The sequence below is a fragment of the Vipera berus genome (assembly GCF_964194415.1).
Source record: "Vipera berus genome assembly, chromosome: 1".
In the NCBI taxonomy this organism is placed as follows: domain Eukaryota; kingdom Metazoa; phylum Chordata; class Lepidosauria; order Squamata; family Viperidae; genus Vipera; species Vipera berus.
Window position 1 is genome coordinate 91028468 of NC_138202.1, and position 21676 is coordinate 91050143.

Genomic DNA, 21676 nt, shown 5'->3' on the forward strand with positions numbered 1-21676 from the left:
TGATGCTCTATTGCACCAAAGGAAGTTGGAAGTCAATGCCCTTTTCTCTCTTTTTTCTCTTCCTTACCTCACTTCTCTACTCCCTTTTCCCTTCCTCATCTTTTCTGCTATTTACTTTGTATTTCGGTTGTATCGTTATATTATAAACTAATAAAACTTTGGATATAACAGAGAAATACAAAACATAACTATTGAAAGGAAAGAAAGTTATAGTGGTAGTGTTTGGGATGAGGAAATGTGAACAGGGATAAATGATCATAGCACTTCTGCACTTCTGCACTAGTAGAATTAATAAGGAACTTTGCTTTTAGCTTATTCTGCTCTAATTGTTTTTAGTTCAGCTATTTTTCAAAGAAATCAGTCTTTGTAATTCCTTTTCTCAGTCTACCCACTTTGAAGTCAGTGACAGAATTGAAGTGTTCTCTCACTGGTGTAGTGAAGCATTGCTGACAGATTTGTTTTGCTTTCACATTTATATACTGTCCAGTATCTCTGGGTAGCTTATTACATGCAGACATATAAACCACAGCATCAAATAAACAAAGACTATTAAAAATAATAGACAATGAAGATACATCAAGAAGACAGAATCTCTGGATGAATAGTTTCATCTCAAGCCATGAACTGTAATTATATGCTAAGGATGTCATGTTTGCAGTTACTCAACTAAAGGAATCTTTAGAATCGATAATACAATACATACTGCAATAGTGTTTGGTATATCTGATTATTGGATTAATGACGATATAACTCAAATGTTGTCATGAGACAAAGTCAAAGAAGAAAAGCAATATTTGCACCAATAACAGGGTTTGGCATTATTGCTAGAAAAGTCAAATAGATAGGTATTTAAGAAAAAAATAGCAACCCATTGAAAAAAAATATATTCACAGATTTGAAAAAGCTATTTCAAAATGGAGAAAGCTGAAATTATCTTGGTGAGGATGAATTGTAGCTGTAAACATGAATATTCTACCAAGCCTTAATTTTGTATTCCAAACTATTCCAATAAAAATTAAAATTAAGGTATTAAATGATTGGCAGAGCAAGTAAAAACTTACATATAGTCAATAAAAGCCATGGATTAAATTCAAGATACTACAGGATGAAGTTGTCTGGCAGCCCTCCAAATTTCAAACTGTATTATCAAGCTAGTTTTATAACCTGGATAACAGATTGCATCGTATCACCTTATGGCTTGGCTACATCTTTTGATAGAGCAGAATTACCAGATGGACTGCAAAAATCTTTAATTGGATGATACAATACAATATTAAATATTGTAAAGATTCACTCAATGAAATTGTATAGACAACAAAGCTTGATTAGCAGTAAGAGGTAGATAAAACTTTTTTAGACATTTCCTTCAGAATAGCCAGAAACAACCAAATGTTGTCAATATCTTCAAATGAGCAGTGCAACACACACACACACACACAGAAAAGCAAAAATTAGGGAAAAGACTATGTCAGTTGAGTGAATTTGAAAAAAAATCTTAATAATTGGTAAAATGTACATGCATTCTCTAAAAATTGTTGGATTTTATTGGTTTCTTTAGTGGCTGTGTTGTAAAGTACAGAAAGAAACAACGTTCTAAAAGCTGAATTTTCATTCCAATCTGATATTTTTTTATTAAATATTATTTAATATTATATTCCCTCAAAGTATACTAAAATACCATTGTGCATGGTTACTGCTTCAGGAATTTGCTATGCTTCTTATATGAAAGGAGTTATAATTCCATTCATGAAAGAATGGCTAGTTCAGTTGTGGAAGTATGCTTGAATGTCTAAGTAACTTCATATCTCAGAAGTAATTCTGACACAGAATTTTTAATTCAACTTGGAAGCCAATTCTGAACTATAATTCAACATTTGAGCTTCCAACACCTCCAAATTTGGGTTTCTCTTACTATTCTGATTCTATAGGATCCATTAAATCAGAATACATCATCAGTAGTTGTATTTACTATAACTATTAAACTTACTTTAGAATTTACACTGTGCTGAACTTTGCTGCTGTATATATTTCCTATATAGCTCGTGGATTTTAAGAATGTCTGGGAAATCTAAAAATGTATAATAAAGAAAATTACTTAAAACAATTAAGTATTGTTGTAGATAAAAACTGACTTGTTAATAATGTCTGATTAATACTGTATGTACTTAGTTATATCTACAAAAGCTGTTGTTATTCTGGGAAGGAAATTCAGAGTTATGGAGAACATTTGAATGTTACATCACTGGAATTGTGAGTTTTGTGCTTAAGGAACAAATGCTTGTGTAATCTATTTATTAACATTTTGTCCTATATTTTCTCCTATGATAATAAATATTTCTTTAAACCTGGGGAAGCTTGAGAAGAAACAACTAGTATTCCAAGGGCACAAATCTAAGTCTATCTGGATGCTTTTTTTCTAAAGACAGAGGCAAATTTCCAAACTTGGGAGCAAGAATCTAACATCAGCTTCTACCACCCTGCCTCTCTCTATGCTTCTTCTTTTGTTCAGAAAATTCAGAAAAAGACATTGGGCTTGAGGCAGGTCAGAGATAATCAGAGTCTGAAGCACTTTAATTCTCCATATCCAGCCCATCTAAACTTTAGGAAAAGGGAAAGAAAGAAAGAAAGAAAGAAAGAAAGAAAGAAAGAAAGAAAGAAAGAAAGAAAGAAAGAAAGAAAGAAAGAAAGAAAGAAAGAGCATATTGATCCTTTCAAACACATATTTTTCAATTAATGTTTCATAATTTACAACTAAGAACTCCAATATGGGGGAATCTACATGCCAACAAGTGCTTCCTTTGGTTTTACTTTTAAAGAAAAGTTTCAGTTCTTTTATTTTCTGGAAAAAAATAAATAAATACAAAGATGGCTTCATGAAAAATATTCCCAGCCTTCAGTCTTATATTTATTTCTAAGAGGCATTGTATAGAAACTATAAATATGATCACAAAAATAATTGCTACAATCCAATATGCTGTTTAAAAATGTGTCCAACTTGCTGAGAGATTAGATAGACATTCAAAAGAGTTCCTTGATATAAATGCATTTATTTGTTTACTTATTACTTATAATTCATATTTCTAAGTCTACCCAACTATCAACTTTGGCCGAGTTGCAGAATTAAAAACAATCCAATATATTGCGAAAACTCGTGCATTTGATACTTTGTAACTTTCTGGCAAAACCTTGTCAACAAAGTGACCTCAGATGAGCTAATTTACAGGACTCATTACTCCTGAGGGAATGAAATTTGGGACATTTCTGGTGTCTTAAGCATGGCTGGGCTGCAGCTGCTTCAGCACCACTGCCATGCTACTGTGGTTGTGGGGTCTTCATTTTCAGTATTCTATGAAAATTTTCCAGCCATTCGAGCAATCCTTTGCTCCTTCCCCCAGCGGGCAGCAACCACTTACTTGACTGCTAAGAAGAAAGAGAAGGGAAAGAAAGGGAGGGAGGAACAGAGAGGAAGGAAGGAAGGAAGGACCACACCCCGTTTCAAGGCCACACTGTCCCTATGCATCATCACAGACCCTTGCAGCACTTCTTGTGAATCTCGATAGACTCCTGTCAGCCTCCTTCCACCCATACTGCTCCCTGTATCTCCTCCCTGACTTGCATGGCATTCATGCACATCTTTGCACACACTGTCCCCTATCTTTACAGCATCTTTAACACAACCCTAAGCACCCTTCTTAACCTACACTGCCCAACACAGTGGGAAGGAAGGAAGGAAGGAAGGAAGGAAGGAAGGAAGGAAGGAAGGAAGGAAGGAAGGAAGGAAGGAAGGAAGGAAGGAAGGAAGGAAGGAAGGAGAAAAAGAAGAGAGGGACAGAGGAACCCTAAAAACCACTTAGGTCAGAGTATATTTTCCTCAATTGGACTTGAATACAAAATGTCATTCATTAATAGAGCCTTGGTGGAGCAGTGGGCTAATGCCTCCTTAAGTAACACCAGCTGCCTGCAATTAGTGCAGGTTCGCATCCCACCAGGCTCAAGGTTGACTCAGCCTTCCATCCTTCCGAGGTAGGTAAAATGAGGACCCAGATTGTTGGGGGAAATTAAGCTGACTTTGTAATAATGCCGCTTGGGGTGTGTGTGAAAGCCCTAATAAGCAGGCATATACATAGAATGAAGGCTACTGCTAAGCTTGTAAGCCGCCCTGAGTCTTCGGAGAAGGGTGGGATATAAATGGAATTAAAATAAAATAAAAAATTAATGATACAATATAATGTATAAACTTCAACATCTATTATGTGATTTCTATTAATGGGAAGGAAATCTTGCCATTTCAGTGTGTCACAATTAATTTTCACATGAGGATTTTGCCATTTAAAGGCTTCTTGTTAGCAAGGCTCTAGTTAATAGGTTTCAAATGTTCTTTATCCAATCTTCTGGAAGCTTTTGCCTTGGATATTTTGCCTCTCTGTGATATAGCAAATCATTTTAAATGTTTTATATGCCTTTCTGCATGAACAATTTATCTATTCAGGCGACTGAATTCTCTTTTATCCTGACTACACAACCATATTTCCTTTCCAGACCAAGTTATCCTCTTTTCATAAAACTGCAATATGCTTTAAAGTCTAAATTCTGACATACCCAAAATATATTATAGAAACCTATTATGACCCAAGAGTAGAGTTTTATTTATGTTTGGGTACTGTGAAGGACATCCAGGACTTTAACTTTCATTGGCAAATGGATTTTGAGTGATGTCAAGAAACCCTCTTTAAGGAGTTTTAATATGCCCCCCCTTTCTAACCCAACAAATTAAAATTTTAATAATTGATGCCAAATGTTGCTTCTTTAAACAGGATATCAGGATAACACCCAAAGAAAGCTTACATTTGGACTGACCTTTATAAAGTTTCCTAATGATGATAATTGGGTCTTTAGAGAAAATACTCACTTTGGGGATCTTTTTTTTTAAAAAAAACCCATATAGTGTTTCCTACTTGCTAAGAAATGTGCTTCTAGTTGGTACAATAACTTCCTATTCATGATGAGTGGAGAGCTGCCTTTCTCTTGCACCAAGCAGGAGGTGAGTTTGAAACTTGGCTGTTCATTTAAAAAAGTCTTCACCCTTGATCTCCATGTGAATGACCCAACTTTCACTAGACCCACTAGACGTTTTGATTTTTAGGGTGATTTTATGATGAGCCCTTAGCCTTAAGCAGCATCTGCTGCGTGCTCACTTCCCTCTGCTGTTGCCACTGAAACTGCTAGTAATAACAAATCCTTCAGGACATCAATAGAGTCCCTGTGTTGAATAATCACAGACTATCAGGCATGAGACTTGCAGCAGCAGCAGCAGCAGCAGTAACAGCAGCAGCTCCGTTGCCTGTGACATCACTCGTGAAGCTCAAACCACACTCTACGCTGCCTTCATTAGTCAGTGTGTTGGTCTGCCTGCTTTTTCAGATCTACTGACTGTCACACGCGGGAGCTGGTCCTTTGCAGAGGGAGGACTTTAGAAATCGGAGAGGTGGTGAGAAAGAGAGAGGAATCGAGAGAGGAAGAGTGCCAAGGAGTTCCAGAGGACGAAACAGCCACGCTTTGCAATATGAAATTTATCTTGCCTCAGTATTTGCTCTTCCTTTTTCCTGCTTTGGTTCTCAGCACCAGGTGAGTGGCCAGCTGTTTCTGACTTGGGACTGGGTCTGAGAAGCAGTTAAGGTGGATTTTTAACCAGGCTTTTCATTCCAGCTTTTCCCTGCTTGGAAGTTCAGACAGCATCTTCTGTTGTGTGGATAACTAGGGTAGCTTTTATTTCCCTTTCCGTCCCTTTCACAAATGCTTCTCTGTCTCTCTCATACATACACTGAGAGAGAAAGAGAGAAACGGTGCTTAAGAGACTTTGATTCTGGGTCATTCACTAGTTAGTCAAGTCCATTCATCTTCTTAGTCAACAAGAGGAAAACTCGAAGCTCTGCAATGAGCCAATGCGTTTGTGATTAAGCAAAACAGTTTCTTATGTCAATAGTACTCATCCAGCACTAATATTTTTTTCATGTGCTCCAATGCAAAAACAACAACAACAACCTTACACCAGAAGAATAGGGAATGTACTTGGCTTTGTTATACATTGCATTTGATTTCAAAACAAAGCCTTAAAGCATGGACCAGTTTTATTTTACTGGGTGTTTTGCAACAGAAAAATAGCCTTGTTGGTACTATGTTTGTATTTTTGAAGAGCATAACGGTGAAATGACATTGGGATGCTATCAAGATTATTTAAAAGTTCTATTAATACATGGAGAGTACACAGAATACATTATTTAGCAATGAAAGAGAAAAGCTGGTAAAATGTAGGATTTGCAGTTGTGGATGTGTGTATGATTTTTATTCTGGAGTACACACTATCAGATTATATACATACATCCACACATTCTGTCCTGCAAATGAAATTTGATATAGAGTCACCCAGGACACAGATAGAAAGTTAATACTGTGTGCAAGGTATGATCTGAACAAATTATCTCTTCAGCAGCCTTACTGTCAGTGTGTACTTTTCAATTTTCTGAAGCCTATAAATGAGAGACTGACAGTCTTTTGCTTTGTTGCTTATTAAGTAGCCAGTAAACTTCTAAGTCTCTGGGAAATGCAATAAACTGCCTGCACAGAGCTATGCCTATCTTGGGAGAAATGCTTGTATGCTTTTCTGCCAAGTTATGTTTTCTAGCAATATTTCTTTACAGCGGATTTGGAAAAGCCTTTTTTTTCCTATTTTGAGCTCTAAGTGTTTAGTCACTAAAGCAAGATTACTTGCTAAACTGTTGGGTTTTTAAAGATAGTCCACCTATGGAAGGACTCCTGACAAATACAAATGAAACAAAGAAGAAAGGATTCAGAAAGTCATATAAGTGACCACAAATAGCCCGATAATGAAACATAGTAGGACTAATTACTCAACTATATTTTGAAAAAAACAAACATAATTGAATATTCTCTCCTGCTTAATCAGTAACGAACCACTGTAATGATTACATGCTTTGACAGACTGTACAGATCCCTTTGGAACTTTGTACTGTGATTTGCTTATTACCTGAGGATCTGCTTTGATTTAGCAAGTGATTTTGGAAATATTCTCTTGGTATGAATCTCTGTATAAAACTGTATGAGTAATCTAGGGTAGTCTTAAATTTTAGGTGTCTCTCCGAATGATACCAGAGCTAAATTCCAGTGGAGGAGAGATGGTCCAGTAAATCACCAAGAGATGAATGGGCTTTTGAGTGAAGTTCTTTTATCCTTGCCAATTTATCTCCTTTATATACTGAATAGAAAATGAAAATAATTGTTTGCCTTTCCCCAGAAAAAAATTTAGAAGAAAACTTGAAGAGACTTGGTGGAAGGAAATTTGGTCAAAGGATCAGTTTTAATTTAAGATCTTTTCTAATAAACTTTGAAAAACTATCACCCCTCAAAAAAGTTTCTTGCCTATACAGTACATAAATGCTGGAAATTTGTAAACAGTCAACTCCCTTTTTTTCTAGAGGGTTTTTTTAAAAGATAGAATTGCAACAAAACTGGAAAAATAGACATAAATATCCCAATACAAGCTTCTTATGACAACTTTCAGAAATAAAGTTAGTTTGCATGCATTCATCAGAAATAGTTCTTTTGGTGTTGAAAACAGAATATTGCACACAGATCCAGTTTTTAAAAATGACTTCTTGGAACTTCTTCCTTTAGCTTTTTGAGAAATGCCAATTAAGTTTTAAATGGAACATTTGGCATTAGAAACTAAGCTAAAGTGGTGTTTTAAATAAATAGTTTACGTTCCAATAGTAATAAAAATGTAAAGGATTGGAGATAATGCAATAATTTTTTGAATGTCCATTATATGGGTCCAATAAATCACATATTATGAAGTAACAATAATCTGCATATTTTGGGAGATTTCTCTCTATAGAAAGACAAAAGTTTGTTGTAAGGTGTGTTTGGAGGTGTCTACTTAAGAAATATAAAGTGTTGTTTATTGGTGAACATAGACTTCATTGCAATAACCTCACTTTAGGAAATGTGGACTGTGGGAGCTGTAGCCTTTGATTAGACGTTTACCTTGATGAGATTACTGAAGTCAGTGGCCTTTCTCCTATCATTTATTCTAGAAGAATGTCATTTAGTTTGTAGCATCTCAGATGGTTTCTTTCTAACATATGGTTAATGTTCCGGCAATTGAGATACAGAGAAGGTTTCAAAGAACAGTTGCTGTACTAAAGAAGGGACTCTGTTATCCTGCTGTGTAAAAATCCTTAGCTCAGGCATACTTGCACTGTAAGTGTTAAAAAAGTTTTTACAAGTATTTTTTGTCAACTTATATGAAAATTTGCAAGAAAAATCTCTGCAAGTAGCCTCTAAAGGAGGGGTTGGTTTAGTTAGTTGTTGAAGCCAAGAAGAGGATGGGAACTGTGTTTCCTGCCTACCTAAACATTGGCAGTGAGGGCACTGATGAAGGGACTGGCTTTTCTTTGGGTATTATATGGTTGATCTAGGAGAAAAGATTTTAATTTTTTAAAAAAACCCTCAAAATTTCTGGGGATTAAACTGTCTCCCTAACTCCATTTCTGGCTCCTTTTCTGACTATTCATATCACATACTGATTTTACCCATGACCATGAGTTAAATGTGCCATGCCAACCATTCAGTAACATAAATATCTAGGTAAATGTAAAAACAAAAAACAAAAAGTCCCCTGCTGTTGATATACACAAATGAATTAATAAATCCAAGAAGCAATAAAAGAAGAAAGCATTTATTAAGATCCAATCACCTGGCAAGCTATACCAGACAGACACCTAATATGTTACCATTAAAGATGCTTCAAAAGGCAACAGTGTACCAAGAATGTAAACACAGTGGTTGAACTTTAAGACCGAGTTAGTTCGTATATGTCCTTCAGATAGTCTACTCCTAAATCTTCAAAGGTAATAACTTAGCATCTTGAACTGTATTTACTAGCATATTTCAATAGTATTAAGCTGAACTAACCTGTTTAGTTTCAACCTGGTTTTAAGCATTGCTCCATGCAATTTATATTACAGTAGTTCAACTGATTTGCATTAAAGTAAAACAAACAAAAAGTCATAGCTAAATCTGATCATTCCAGGAAAAGTATTCAGCTGACTCATCAGCAAAACCTTTTTAATTCCTATATATTTTCATAACAAATTTGAGTCTAGTAGTCATCCCAGATTATAAACCTGATTTTTAATGGGATGAAATGCTATCCTTAGTGAGTGAAATTCAACTATAGTATTGGCTGGACTCATATCAACGGTATTTCTGTTTTTTAGTTTGTTTAACTTTACCTAACTCATCACCCATGTAGAACCTTCTCAGCCTTCTCAGAATATGGTAGAAGAAAAATAAAAGGTAAATGTAAAGGTTCCCCTGCACATACGTGCTAGTCGTTTCTGACTCTAGGGGCCGGTGCTCATCTCCATTTCAAAGCCGAAGAGCCAGCGCTTGTCCGAGGACGTCTCCGTGGTCATGTGGCCAGCATGACTAGACGCCAGAGGTGCACGGAACGCTGTTACCTTCCCACCATAGTGGTCCCTATTTTTCTACTTGCATTTTTACGTGCTTTTGAACTGCTAGGTTGGCAGAAGCTGGGACGAGTAACAGGCGCTCACTCTGTTACATGGTACTTGGGATTCGACCCGCCAAACTGCCGACCATCTGATCGACAAGCTCAGCATCCTAACCCACTGAGCCACCGCATCCCTTTAGAAGAAAAATACATACCCTTAAAAGCACCTTTTCAATTTCCCAGTGATTCCTGGAGAGGTTGAAAAGCTTAGGCGATAGAATGTACTCCAAGGGACAACTTAAATCAAAATAATTAACTACAGAAACTTCAGATAATAGTAGGAAGATATTTTTAGGGAAAATAGCATGAAAGTGAGTAAGCTAGGTAGAATCACTTCTACCTGCAGAAATGGAAAATGTAGTACCTACCTAAGTTACCCAGAATTGGATCTGATTAGTACATGAATGGAAAACAATCAGAAAATCCCAAAGCCATGGCCTAATCTGGGAAGTTGAACAAAATATCTTTGAAAAAGACCTGATCACTTTTTATTTCCAGCACAATTCATCATCCTTATCGATAAGTCAAAACATGCCCCGCTTGATCAATTAAGGATATATATCAACTGGGAAGCTCCTTGCTAGAGATCGTTGCCAAGATATATTGCATAGAATATCAGGGAGAGGGTTATCATGAGTTCTCTTTGGATGGCCAAATAAATAGTAGAAATTTCTGTACTTGTCTTATGGAAGGACAGCAGGATAATATGATGGAGCTAGTGAACAGAGTATCTTGACAGGGTCTTATGATAGACTATAATGATTCTGTGTACCTTCCCTTGAACTTTGACTGCTAGTGAATACTTCTAATGATATTCTTCTTACTATGTTCCTGTAATAGATATAAAATCAAATATGATAGTGCTAAAGATTTTCTATTATTAATGAATCTTACATTAGCTAGCAGCATGAGTATCAAGTTTTATAGGATTGAAATGAGTATATATAGCCACACAAGCACAATGGAAGATCACAGTAAGAGGAAACAGCAGACCATAAATCTCTTAAGTCTTAGTTTTTTAATTGCATCTTCCCCATTAGATTAGTTTATTGGTGTGGGTGGGGATAGTTTAGCAATCATGGAATGCAGTCACTTCTGCTCCATTGGAAAGTCACAATCTGTTCTGTGAGTTGAATTGATATGTACATTATATCTGAACACTTAAAAGTGGTGTTATGTGCAATTGGAAGCACAGTATAATCAAAAGGACTTGACTCGTATGTTTAATAGAATCAGAGGAGTAAACTGCTATATTCAGGACTCTGCAGAATCTAGTGTGAATTTAGTATATTCAACTCCGTACATTCTTATTCAAAACTAATTTATTTACATGGACAAACAGTGCTCTAATAGTTTACTAGTCTAATATGTTAATATTTTGCAAAAGTTAATGCTGGTATCTGTATTTCAAAAAAGTATGTTTTTTTAAAAAAATGTTATTGATCTTTTTTTGTGATTACCATGGTATTGTCATTTTCTTTAATTATGTATTATGAAAACTGATATTCAGTATAATTCAAATCTTACTGTACATATTAGCATTTTCGTTTGTTATAAATCTTAATAGATACTGGAAATGTCACTACTATTAAAGCACTATATGGTGATCAAAGTGTTCCTTTTACAAATCTAATGCTACTTTCATTTCCGAAAGGGATAATATAATGGTATTTGGGAAAGACTTTGGGAGATGGAACAAAAAGATGCTGCCTAGGGAATGGTCAGAATTGTATTTTCAGACATGCAAGAATCTCTTAATGTAACTTTACAATAAAAATAGAATTTATCTGGTCATGTTTCCTGTCTGGTCTAACTGATAAAGCTGACAGATTAGAATCCAGTAGAAGTTATTTTTGCATGCTGCCTCTTGTTCTCTGCAGATCTCCACATCACTTCCCAGGATTTCCCAGAAATCTGGAGGAACAGCTTTTGAAGGGTACATAATATAAGAAACAACAAAAGGAAATAAGACATGAGAAAAGTTACATTCCACAAGTTTTGTTAGCAGGAATGATTTATAAATGAGCTTTTGCTCAGGGGAACATCTATTCTGGTCATAAAAATTATAAAAGATTATGGGGCTCTGCCGAAAATTTTCCACTTTTAATTTTTGATCAAATTGTTGTTGGAGTGCGGCTTTTCATTCTCAAATTCATACTACCCACAATTTGCCTTTGTTTTAACCCTGTTTCCCTTGCCCACTCCTCTTATCTTTTTAAGGCATAAAAGATTAAGATAATAATATATACAACCAGATTTCTTAACACATTAGTCATAAAATGTTCTGACATATTTTAAGCATCTGTAAACTTCCATGGGGAAAACTATTTAACATCTACCCAGTAATATAACAGCTGAAAGTACTAGACTGTTATTCAGTCTCTAGCAAAGGTATGGCTAAATAGTTCAAGAAAAATAATCTGATATATTTATTGATTAATGGATCCTTCCATCTATCATATGTCAATGTTTTTTGCAAGTGGTACAAGCATGTTGTACATAATATAGATTTTGGGGGGCACTGTCAAGTACAAATAGGATAATTAGTTTTGGCTTCCTCCCAAAAGAAATTTGTCCTGGTAATACATATACAGGGAAGATAGTGGAGAACCTCTTAAAATACATTACCATTCCTGTCATTAACACTGTATATATCATATTGATCAAATCTGGTCTCATGTTTAGTTATTGACGTAAGGAAACTCTATCCTTAACAGCACGTGAACATCTGTAGATGAGTCAGGCTGACTTTGTGGTACAAAGACTGAACTATAAATATAGCAAAGAAACATGATGGGTATGGTGCTGTATAAAATTAAGTACACTGATATAAAGTAATATAAGACAGGATCAAGCTCTGTGTATTTTTCCAATGGAATTTAAGAATAGAATTTTGGTCCGGATTAGTGCTGGGCTGAAAGATAGCATCCAGTTATTTATGGACAGTTTGGATGCATATTCATTTTTATTCATGTATCATTAACTTTTGAGCAAAAGGTCTAGGACCTTGGCTAGATGATGATGTCTTAATTTAGAGCAAGGCTTTTTCCTAATTTTGTTAATCTAAGCTGTCTAACCGTGCTGACATTCCAGGCAATGTTCAGTGCAACATCCAGCAATGCTCCTATAAGTATAGCTTCTCAGATAATGATCCTATAATATTGTATATTGTGATTTATTTGTACTTCTAGTGAATGGGAGAGAAGGAGAGAGAAGATAGCTGCTTGGATGAACTGCTCACAATACCTGTCATCTAATATGTGTGTGGCTATTCAGCCCACAGTTTGGAATATTATGAAAAATATTGATCTGTCATTTTCAAAGCTTCTTGATTTTGCTTACCTCCTTTTTTGTTCAAAATCAATCAAACTCACCTATGTGCTCACCTATTAAAGCAAACAGACCATACTGTATAATCAAATTGCTCTCTTTTATATAACTTATATGTCTACCATCTGTATATCTATATCATCTGTCTATCATCTCTATCAACTATTTGTTTATCTCTCATTTCTCTAAGGTTTTAAGTGAGAGATTGTTATCTCTTTAAATAAAAAAAAATAACATAGACAAACTTTCTTTTCCTTGATGCTTTGCAGAACATAGACATTAGCAATAAATTTACATGAGTAGATTTAATAACCAAACTCTTAAAGCTACAATGCTAAGCAGATTGGTCTTTAAAGCTGAATAAATGGGTCTTCTATGTAGATATCAGTTTTTTGTTTGGCAACAGGAAGAAACAAGTATACTGCACCATTATTTATTAATGGACACTTTTGTTGCTTCTCTTTTTCTTGCATAGCAAATACTTTCATCTCTAGAAATAAAAAGAAAAAAGAAAAAGAAACAGCATTGTTTAGTAGGGCCAAATTAGGACTTTTCATTCATGAACAGTCATGAAATCCCAAGAAAAGTCAATAATGATGTTTGTAATAATGTGCTTAAATGGATGTTATATTAGTTTAATAGCAAGGAGAAGGAGGAGGAGGATAAAAATAAAAGAAAAAAGGAGAGGAAGAGAAGGAGATGGTCATGTACTGCATTATGCAATATAACTTTAATTCAATTCACAGGAACAAACGCTATATTAGACTTTTAACAAAAAAAAGAAAGCATGTTTTGGGATTTCTGTTCAATGCTATGACACAGAATAACAGATTAACCTCAAAGAATCTCTATTGATCTTAAAGATGGCCGTTTTGACTGCCATTTTGAAGGCACTTCTATCAAATTAAAATGGAACTGCTGAAACCTTGTATTTACGTAACTCAACATTTTTAACAAAAATAATAATTCTGTGTTTTAAAATCCATTAAATGTTTAATTCATTTTAATATTCCGTCAATTCATTGTTAGATTACTCATTCAACTAACACAACCAACCCTTTGATGTACATTTTTAAAATAATCAAAGACTAATCCTTATTAATATATTTGCTTTGAGCCTCAGTTTGTTGTCTTGGAAAACAGCCTATTTCTATTTGAAACTAATCAGCCATTGCATAATTCATTTGGAGCTAGAATATAAATAAAATGTGGAAATACAGTTCTATACTGTCCACTGATTAGCATAGGAAAACTACAAATGATTGTAACTTTTTCAATGTGTTAAAAGATTAGGATGAATGAAATGTTCAGGCACATGCTTCAATAAGAATGAAATCTGGCTGTTTTTAAAGAAAGAGGTGCAGGTGAAGGGTCTTTTATGTGCTGTTTTATTTTTAAAAGAAAAATGCTTACAATCTTACTTTTAATAAAATTGGATTACATTTGCATGCCAATAAAATTTGACTATATATCCCTCACACAAATTATTGTGGTTTGGAATGTCTGATAATCTATTATCAGAAAGATCTGATATTCTTCTTACATTATGCTTCCTTCTTTTTCTTCTCCCTATCATGGTGTTTTATGGAGCAATTGTGCTGTTTTTCACAATTTCAAAGTTTTTGTTCTGATCTATAGTGCTGAATTGCACTCCCCTGAAAAGGACTTTGGAGGTCTTCTAGTCCAACCCCCTGCTCATGCAGGAGACCCTACACCATTTCAAATAAGTGGCTGTCCAGTCTCTTCTTAAAAACCTCCAGTGATGAAGCACCAACTTCTAAAGGCAAGCTGTTCCACTGGTTAATTGTTAATTTAACAAAAGTGCTATTCAATATAATTTTAATTAATACAATTAATTTTTTTTTAAAAAAATACAATTAAAAACTTAACAAGTAAACATCGATTAATTTGGAAAACCCTAATAGGATTTTGGTGATTTTCAGTTTGATTTCATCTCAGACAGCCTCAGAATCAGTCCACACTATTCTAATTTACCTGGAGATTTAGATTTAGATGAAGCAGCAACATACTTACTTTGTCCTTCACTGAACTAATCATAAGCAAAACAAGAACAACACCCTTAAAAATGAATAAATTTGTGTTATTATTTCCAGCAATTAAAATTGGAAGAATTCAAATGAAGTTGCCAAGGTCTAGATAGTTAAAGCATTACTTTTTTAAGATTGATTAGGTGCCATAAAGTTGTTTTCAATTCCTAACAACAAAATGAAATAAGTAGGCTTCTGTAAGTTATGAAGATGTGTTATGATTTCAGAAACATTATAGCATTCTTATTTTTAGGGCGTGAACATATCTAATACTCCTTCCTCCTCCTCTTTTCTGCCAAGAATCACTGCATGGGATGAGTTGGGTTGAGAGTCACCTAGTTGGCTTTCATGGTTAAGACAGAACTTAAACGCATGGTCTCCTGGCTTCTAGCCTGGTGCCCTAATCATTAGATAAAATTGGTTCATTAAAATTTCTTCTACCCTTCTCCACAACCTTCCCCCAAAACTTTCTGAGTATTCAGATAGTAATTTTTTTACTACCTCCCCCACAAACAAGAAAAACAATCTCTCAAACCCTGAACTGATCCCTCAAACCCTGAATTCATTCATGAGAATGAATTCCTATTATAATTTTGACACATTCAGAATAATACATCTATTAACAATGGCTATATATACAATGCTTTGTGGAAACTTTTTTCTAAGCTCTTATGGTTGCTTCAAAAGTTGCTTCTGGCTATATCCACATTCTGGCATGAATGCACTTTGATAGTAAAGGCTTTATCCAAGGCTCATCCTATATGTACATAACTTCCAAGGTTTAAGTCCTAGGCCTCTCCCTCCCTTAAAAGTTTGGTTTGCTGTTTTTCCCTACCCCCCAAAATCTGAGGCATCTTTATAAAACATCATCTGTGACAATTGGAAGATCCTGTTTAATTACTTTCACATCAATTTACAAAGACCATGTGCATGCTGATATGGTTAGAAGCCTAGTGCACCAGTTGCGACCCTACCTGGACCGAGATGCCCTACGCACAGTCACTCATGTGCTTGTGACCTCCCGGTTAGACTACTGCAACGCTCTCTACATGGGGCTGCCCTTGAGGACCACTCGGAGGCTTCAGCTGGTGCAGAATGCAGCCGCACGAGTTGTGATGGGGGCTTCCTGATACTCCCATGTAACACCTCTACTCCGCGAGCTGCATTGGCTTCCGGTTGCCCTCTGGGTGAGATTCAAGGTGCTGGTGATGACCTATAAAGCCCTAAATGGCTTGGGTCCGGGATATTTGAGGGAACACCTGCTGCCGGCATCAAGTTCCCTTCGTCCTGTGCGCTCCCACAGGGAGGGTCTTCTCAAGGTGCCGCCAATAAAAGACTGCCGGCGGATAACACCCAGGGGGAGGGCCTTCTCTGTGGGTGCGCCTGCCCTTTGGAACCAGCTGCCCGTGGAGCTTAGGACTGCCCCCGACCTTCGTTCATTTTGCTGGGACCTAAAGACCTGGCTCTTTGAGCTTTCTGGCCCAGGCTGAGAGTTTTTAATTGGGGTTTTTATATTTTTACTTTAGGGACTGAATTTAATCATTTTTAATTGTTTCTTAATTTTTGTATTGTATTGATGTTTTAAACACCTTGTAAACTGCCCTGAGTCCTACGGGAAAAGGGCGGTATATAAATCTAATAAAATCTAAATCTAAATCTTTTGAAAGCACCTGCCCAAGCTTCAGTGATGTTAAGAGATCCTTTGTATGTACTGTCAGTGCAAATCATCTGTTCTGAAGAGTTTGTACAACTCTTCTATTGAATATTGTCTCTTATCCAAGATAGTTATGTTTCTTCAGAACTCTAATCACTTTGTGGGAAACAGCAAACAACAAAGGGGATGTATTGTATTCATAGGTGGTTTTGAAGTTTCTCCAAAGCTGACAAGATTTAGAAGCAGTCTGGATTACACAAGGCCTTAGTTTAATGCCACAAGATTCTTATCTCTTTAAAGAAAGTTATTAAGGAAAGGTCCATGCTGATTTACAATAGCTTCTGAAACGATAAGACCCTTTCCATACATCTCTCTTTATAAGATTTAACTCTGTTTCTTTATAATTTCATGACCAAAGTAAGAGAAGGGATTGATTTTTAATTGGAAGTCTTGTTTCTGAATTCAGCATAATTCTGTACTGTATTTTGTTTCATACAAATTGTAATTTATCTATTCCTACCATGAGTTTTAAAGGTTTGTGATTAACTTTCTACATATTCGAGTTTCCTTGAAATTACAGTTTTGTTCAATAACTAGTAACTTTTTCTATGTTGTAATTTTGGTATTGACTATTTTTTTCTATTTACATACATCAAATCAATATTCAAAACCAATTCTGTAATACATACCTGAGGTCAAGAAGCTATTATACTTCAAATAACCCTAAATAAAACAATTGAATAATGGGTTGTGCTTAATCTCCCAGCCCAAATGGCTTTGGAATTATCTTTTAATGTCTTGGAAACAGCATTTAGGTCATCCAGATCTCAATGGGTTTGTTGATCCATATGGTAGGCAGAGTGACAAAACTGTCTCACATATATGGGAACTAGAGCATGTAAACTTTGCTGGTTTTGGTGTGATTAGCAGAGATAATTGTTCACACTTCTAGAATAATGTTGTATTAACAGGAAGTTTGGGAAAAAGCAGGATTTTTTTTTCCTCAGCATAAAAGAACTATTACCTGCCTTAGTTATACAGGGGTTCATATCTTTCATCTAAATGAAACAGGGGATCAACCTGTTTAAATGAAGAAAGCAATATCTAGTCACCTATTATACAATATTCCCTAAGAGTGATAAACCAGCAATGTCTGGTGTGGAGCTGACTAATGGGGACATGAGAGAAATATATTTTATTACACACTGGACAGTTTATGCTAATTAAATAAGATTATGGTAAAATTGTTTTAGATCTGGAAGATTGAGTTATAAATATTGATTATTAAATTGAATGAGCATATTTTGCATGTTGAAAAGAATGGTTATTACTTTGCTAAACTGAATATCAGTAGTAGCCCAAAGATGCCAAAGATTTTCATAAATGAAAAGTAAAGAAAGAATACTACTGCTATAACTTGAATTATTTTTAAAGGCTAAAATGGCTAATATTCAGTAGAAAATTGTACTTAGCATTCTGTTGCATTTTTGTTTGCAGTATTCTGATAGTTTTAAATTTTACTTAAGTGGATGCCTTAAAACATGATAGAATAGTGAATTTAATAGTGTTTTGAAGGAACAATACCTCATCAGTGTTTATCTTGATGTGCTTTTTTTGTTTCAATCAACATACAGTAGTTGATTGAAATCTGAAGACTTTTTTATGTAATGAAGGAAAACATTTAAAAATTGTAAAAGGGATACAGTGCTGAATGAGAAGGTGATCCAAGAGCTGGAATAGTAGGAATAAGGGCACTCAAAAACTGAAAATATGATTGAAAAATAAATATGGGAGGCAGAAAATTGAAAGTAAGTCAGAGAAATTTGAAATCGGGCTTTGAGAGGTCAAGAGTTGTATACTACTAGCTATATTATTAGCAAGAAAGCGACAGGCAAAAAATATGGCAGAAAATTTTAGACCACAGCCATCCAAAATATGAAAAGGAAGGATAAATCAGATAAATTAATATGTAAAACAGAATAGAAGGACCAATGAGACTGCAAAACATCCCTCTTATCATTTTTCAAGTGATGCTACCCACCTGTGAAGAGACTTCAGTTAAAAGCAGATTATACATATGTCTTGAGAGTAAGTCCTGTTAAATTCAGTCAGACTGTATAAATCTAGTGTTGCCTTCCAAGAATTAAAACAAGTCCTTACTAATGTCAAGTTGAGGAAAATATATTGACTGTCCATATTATTATTATTATATTAATCCTTTGATCATCACACTTATAAACTGCAGCAGTTAGGATTTTTAACAAAATGTCACTGAAGAAATGTGACATTTGACCTTGATAGAGACAGTGTTGCAGATCACATCTTAACTTGGAAATATTTATAATAACTATTAGGAACTTTAACACACTTAGCTAATAATCAATATGTATATTGTGCTTTCTGAATCTTTGAAATAGTTTTTAAAGGATAATGTCTGTTCAAGAAAGTCCTTGATAAAGCCCACCTAAAGTATATATAAAGGTAAAGGTTTCCCTGTCAGTCATGTCTGACTCTAAGGCACGGTGTTCATCTCTGTTTCTTGGCCGAAAGAGCCACAATTTCCATTGTCATGTGGCCAGCATAGCTGTACACCAAAGGTGCATGGAATGCTGTTACTTTCCCACTGAAGTGGTACCTATTTATCTACTTGCATTTGCATGTTTTCGAACTGCAGGAGCTGAGGCAAGTAATGGGTGCTCATCCCATTAAGTGTGTGTGTGTTCTTATATGATTTTTAATAATCACTACTTTTCATATATCCATTTTTAAGCCTAGACAAGTTTATCAGAATATAAAAAATGTGTGGCAACCAAAAGAACTTTGCATTCAGTTTATGCTTTTAAACTGTGTGTGCTTCTCTATTCATGGAACAATTAAACTAACCAAGACTTGCAACTTGTTCCCATGAAATGGATATTAATAGATTTATAATTATACCCATTAGATAATCCTACTCATGTAACACATCTGCACAAAATGTAGCAACTCGGTTATGACTGTGCTTGATCAGTCCTAAGCATATCTTGGCATATTCTCTACCTTACTGAAATTAACTTTCTACTCACACTGTTCTCTCTCTTATTTGGCCTCTTGACAATATAATTGAAGGTTGAAACTAGAACAGCCAAATTATGCCAATGAACTCTCATGACCTAGGTTCTTGTGTTTGTCTGTGTGTTTATGTGTCCATGTGTCTGTGTCTCTGTGTTTGTCTCTGTGTGTATGTACTTTAGGAGTATTCTGAGTTGATTTGGTGGAGAAGAATCTCTTTTCTCCCTAGCTTTTATGAAAAAAAAACAACACTCAAACCATTATGTTAAGTTTTCTTAATGATAATGAATTTGTTCTGCATTTATAAATACAGTTCTTATTTAAACAGATGAAGATAAATTTGCTTCACAATCTCTTTTAAGAGGGATGTGAATTGCTAAGGAATGGTTGAATATGAATTCTTGTATAAGTGCAAGAATTTAGTTTGAGATGACCAAGAGATTCATGAATGTCCTTTTTAAAAAAAAATCACAGTCACCTCTCCAGTGGTTATGCTAGATCCTCCTCCTTCAGTTAAATCCCAGTCAAGGACATATAAAATAACATTTCTTATTGGGCTATTTCAATAGCAAAGTTATTACTAAAGTGGAGTCCTGACTTGCAAAATTGCTGGATATTTTTTCCTTCCACTCAAGAAATATAGTGGAATCATCCACCCCATTCTTCTGCTGTAGTTTGACTACAGAATTTCTAAAGCCCATTAGCATTCAGCTCTCATATCCACTCTCCAAAAGAATGAATTCCACAGCTATCTACCCCTAATTGACATATGCCTAAAGCTGAGATCCAGTTTTAATATCTCAAGTAATCTCTCTCATACGGTATAATAAATAGATCCCCTTATCCCTGTAAGTATCAATACTCTTTGGTCTTTTCAAATTCCAACTTTTCTAGGTAAATATCAAATATAGAGATTTTCAAACTGTGTTTCTTGGTTCTGTAAGAGAGTATGAAGAAAGAAAGAAAGAAAGAAAGAAAGAAAGAAAGAAAGAAAGAAAGAAAGAAAGAAAGAAAGAAAGAAAGAAAGATAGAAAAGGGAGGGAGGGAGGGAGGGAGGAAGGAAGGAAGGAAGGAAGGAAGGAAGGAAGGAAGGAAGGAAGGAAGGAAGGAAGGAAGGAAGGAAGGTCTCTTGATTGGGGGTTAAATCTTAAACAAAAAAACAATCCAGGTTGACCAACTTGAAAAAGTGTGAAACGGCCTGCTGCAGAACTCTCATGGAGTGGATAATTAGTCATCCAGTTACAAGAGTGTTAAAATGCATCTATACTGTGACAACAATATGTGAATTTGTTATGTAGACAGTCATCAGTAGAATTATTACTGCCTCATCCATTAGTCTTTAAAAAAAATCTTTTGCAGCATTTAATTATGGGCCTGTGACAGATCACAGTGAAAAACTGCAGTAAGGTAGGTGTGATTTGTAGCATACCGCCTGAAACAATATCCCATTATTCAGGAATACACATTCACACACACACACACACACACACACACACACACACAGAGACCACACAGCTAAAGTTTAATCTAAACAGTCTTCAGAGATTCAGTCTGTATCATTCCACTGAGTAGACAAGCATTGTGTCTTGATTAGGTAAAAACTGTCCCTCTTGCTGTTTCACAATTTGATTATTTCTTGGAGAAGTTACATCATTACAGACATGGTTCTTGAAATAACTCTATTTAAAAAAAAATCTAATTTTGACTGGAGCCAAGCTAAACCTTCAGAAAAAATGCCGTGCAAAGAATTCAAAACAATTCCTTGGAAAAACACTGGAGTGCATATTCAACGCCTCTTTTTAGCTTGTTAATGCGACCATATAATTAACAAGGTTTACAGGGCTGCATCCCAGGTGCTGCCTTGCACTGAAGTGCAGGTTTTTTCAATATTTTTCAAAATCTGATTGAAGCTTTCCCTACTGTAATTTTTACTCCTCAATCTGAAATAATATCCAGGAATTATTGCTACTATACGGTTCTCATTTCAAGTAGCCTTCAGTG

The 21676-nt window shown here is 35.2% G+C and overlaps 1 protein-coding gene across 1 annotated transcript in view; it reads left to right on the plus strand.

Annotated features, from left to right (window-relative positions):
- Positions 1 to 5563: 5563 nt before the first annotated feature.
- LUZP2 (leucine zipper protein 2) overlaps positions 5564 to 21676 on the plus strand; it is a gene marked incomplete at both ends in the record, with an annotated part of 417062 nt that continues 400949 nt past the window's right edge. Inside the window, one exon of the mRNA XM_081314356.1 lies at positions 5564 to 5625. Within this exon, the coding sequence (XP_081170482.1) occupies positions 5564 to 5625 (62 nt within the window). The remainder of the gene's footprint in view (positions 5626 to 21676) is intronic.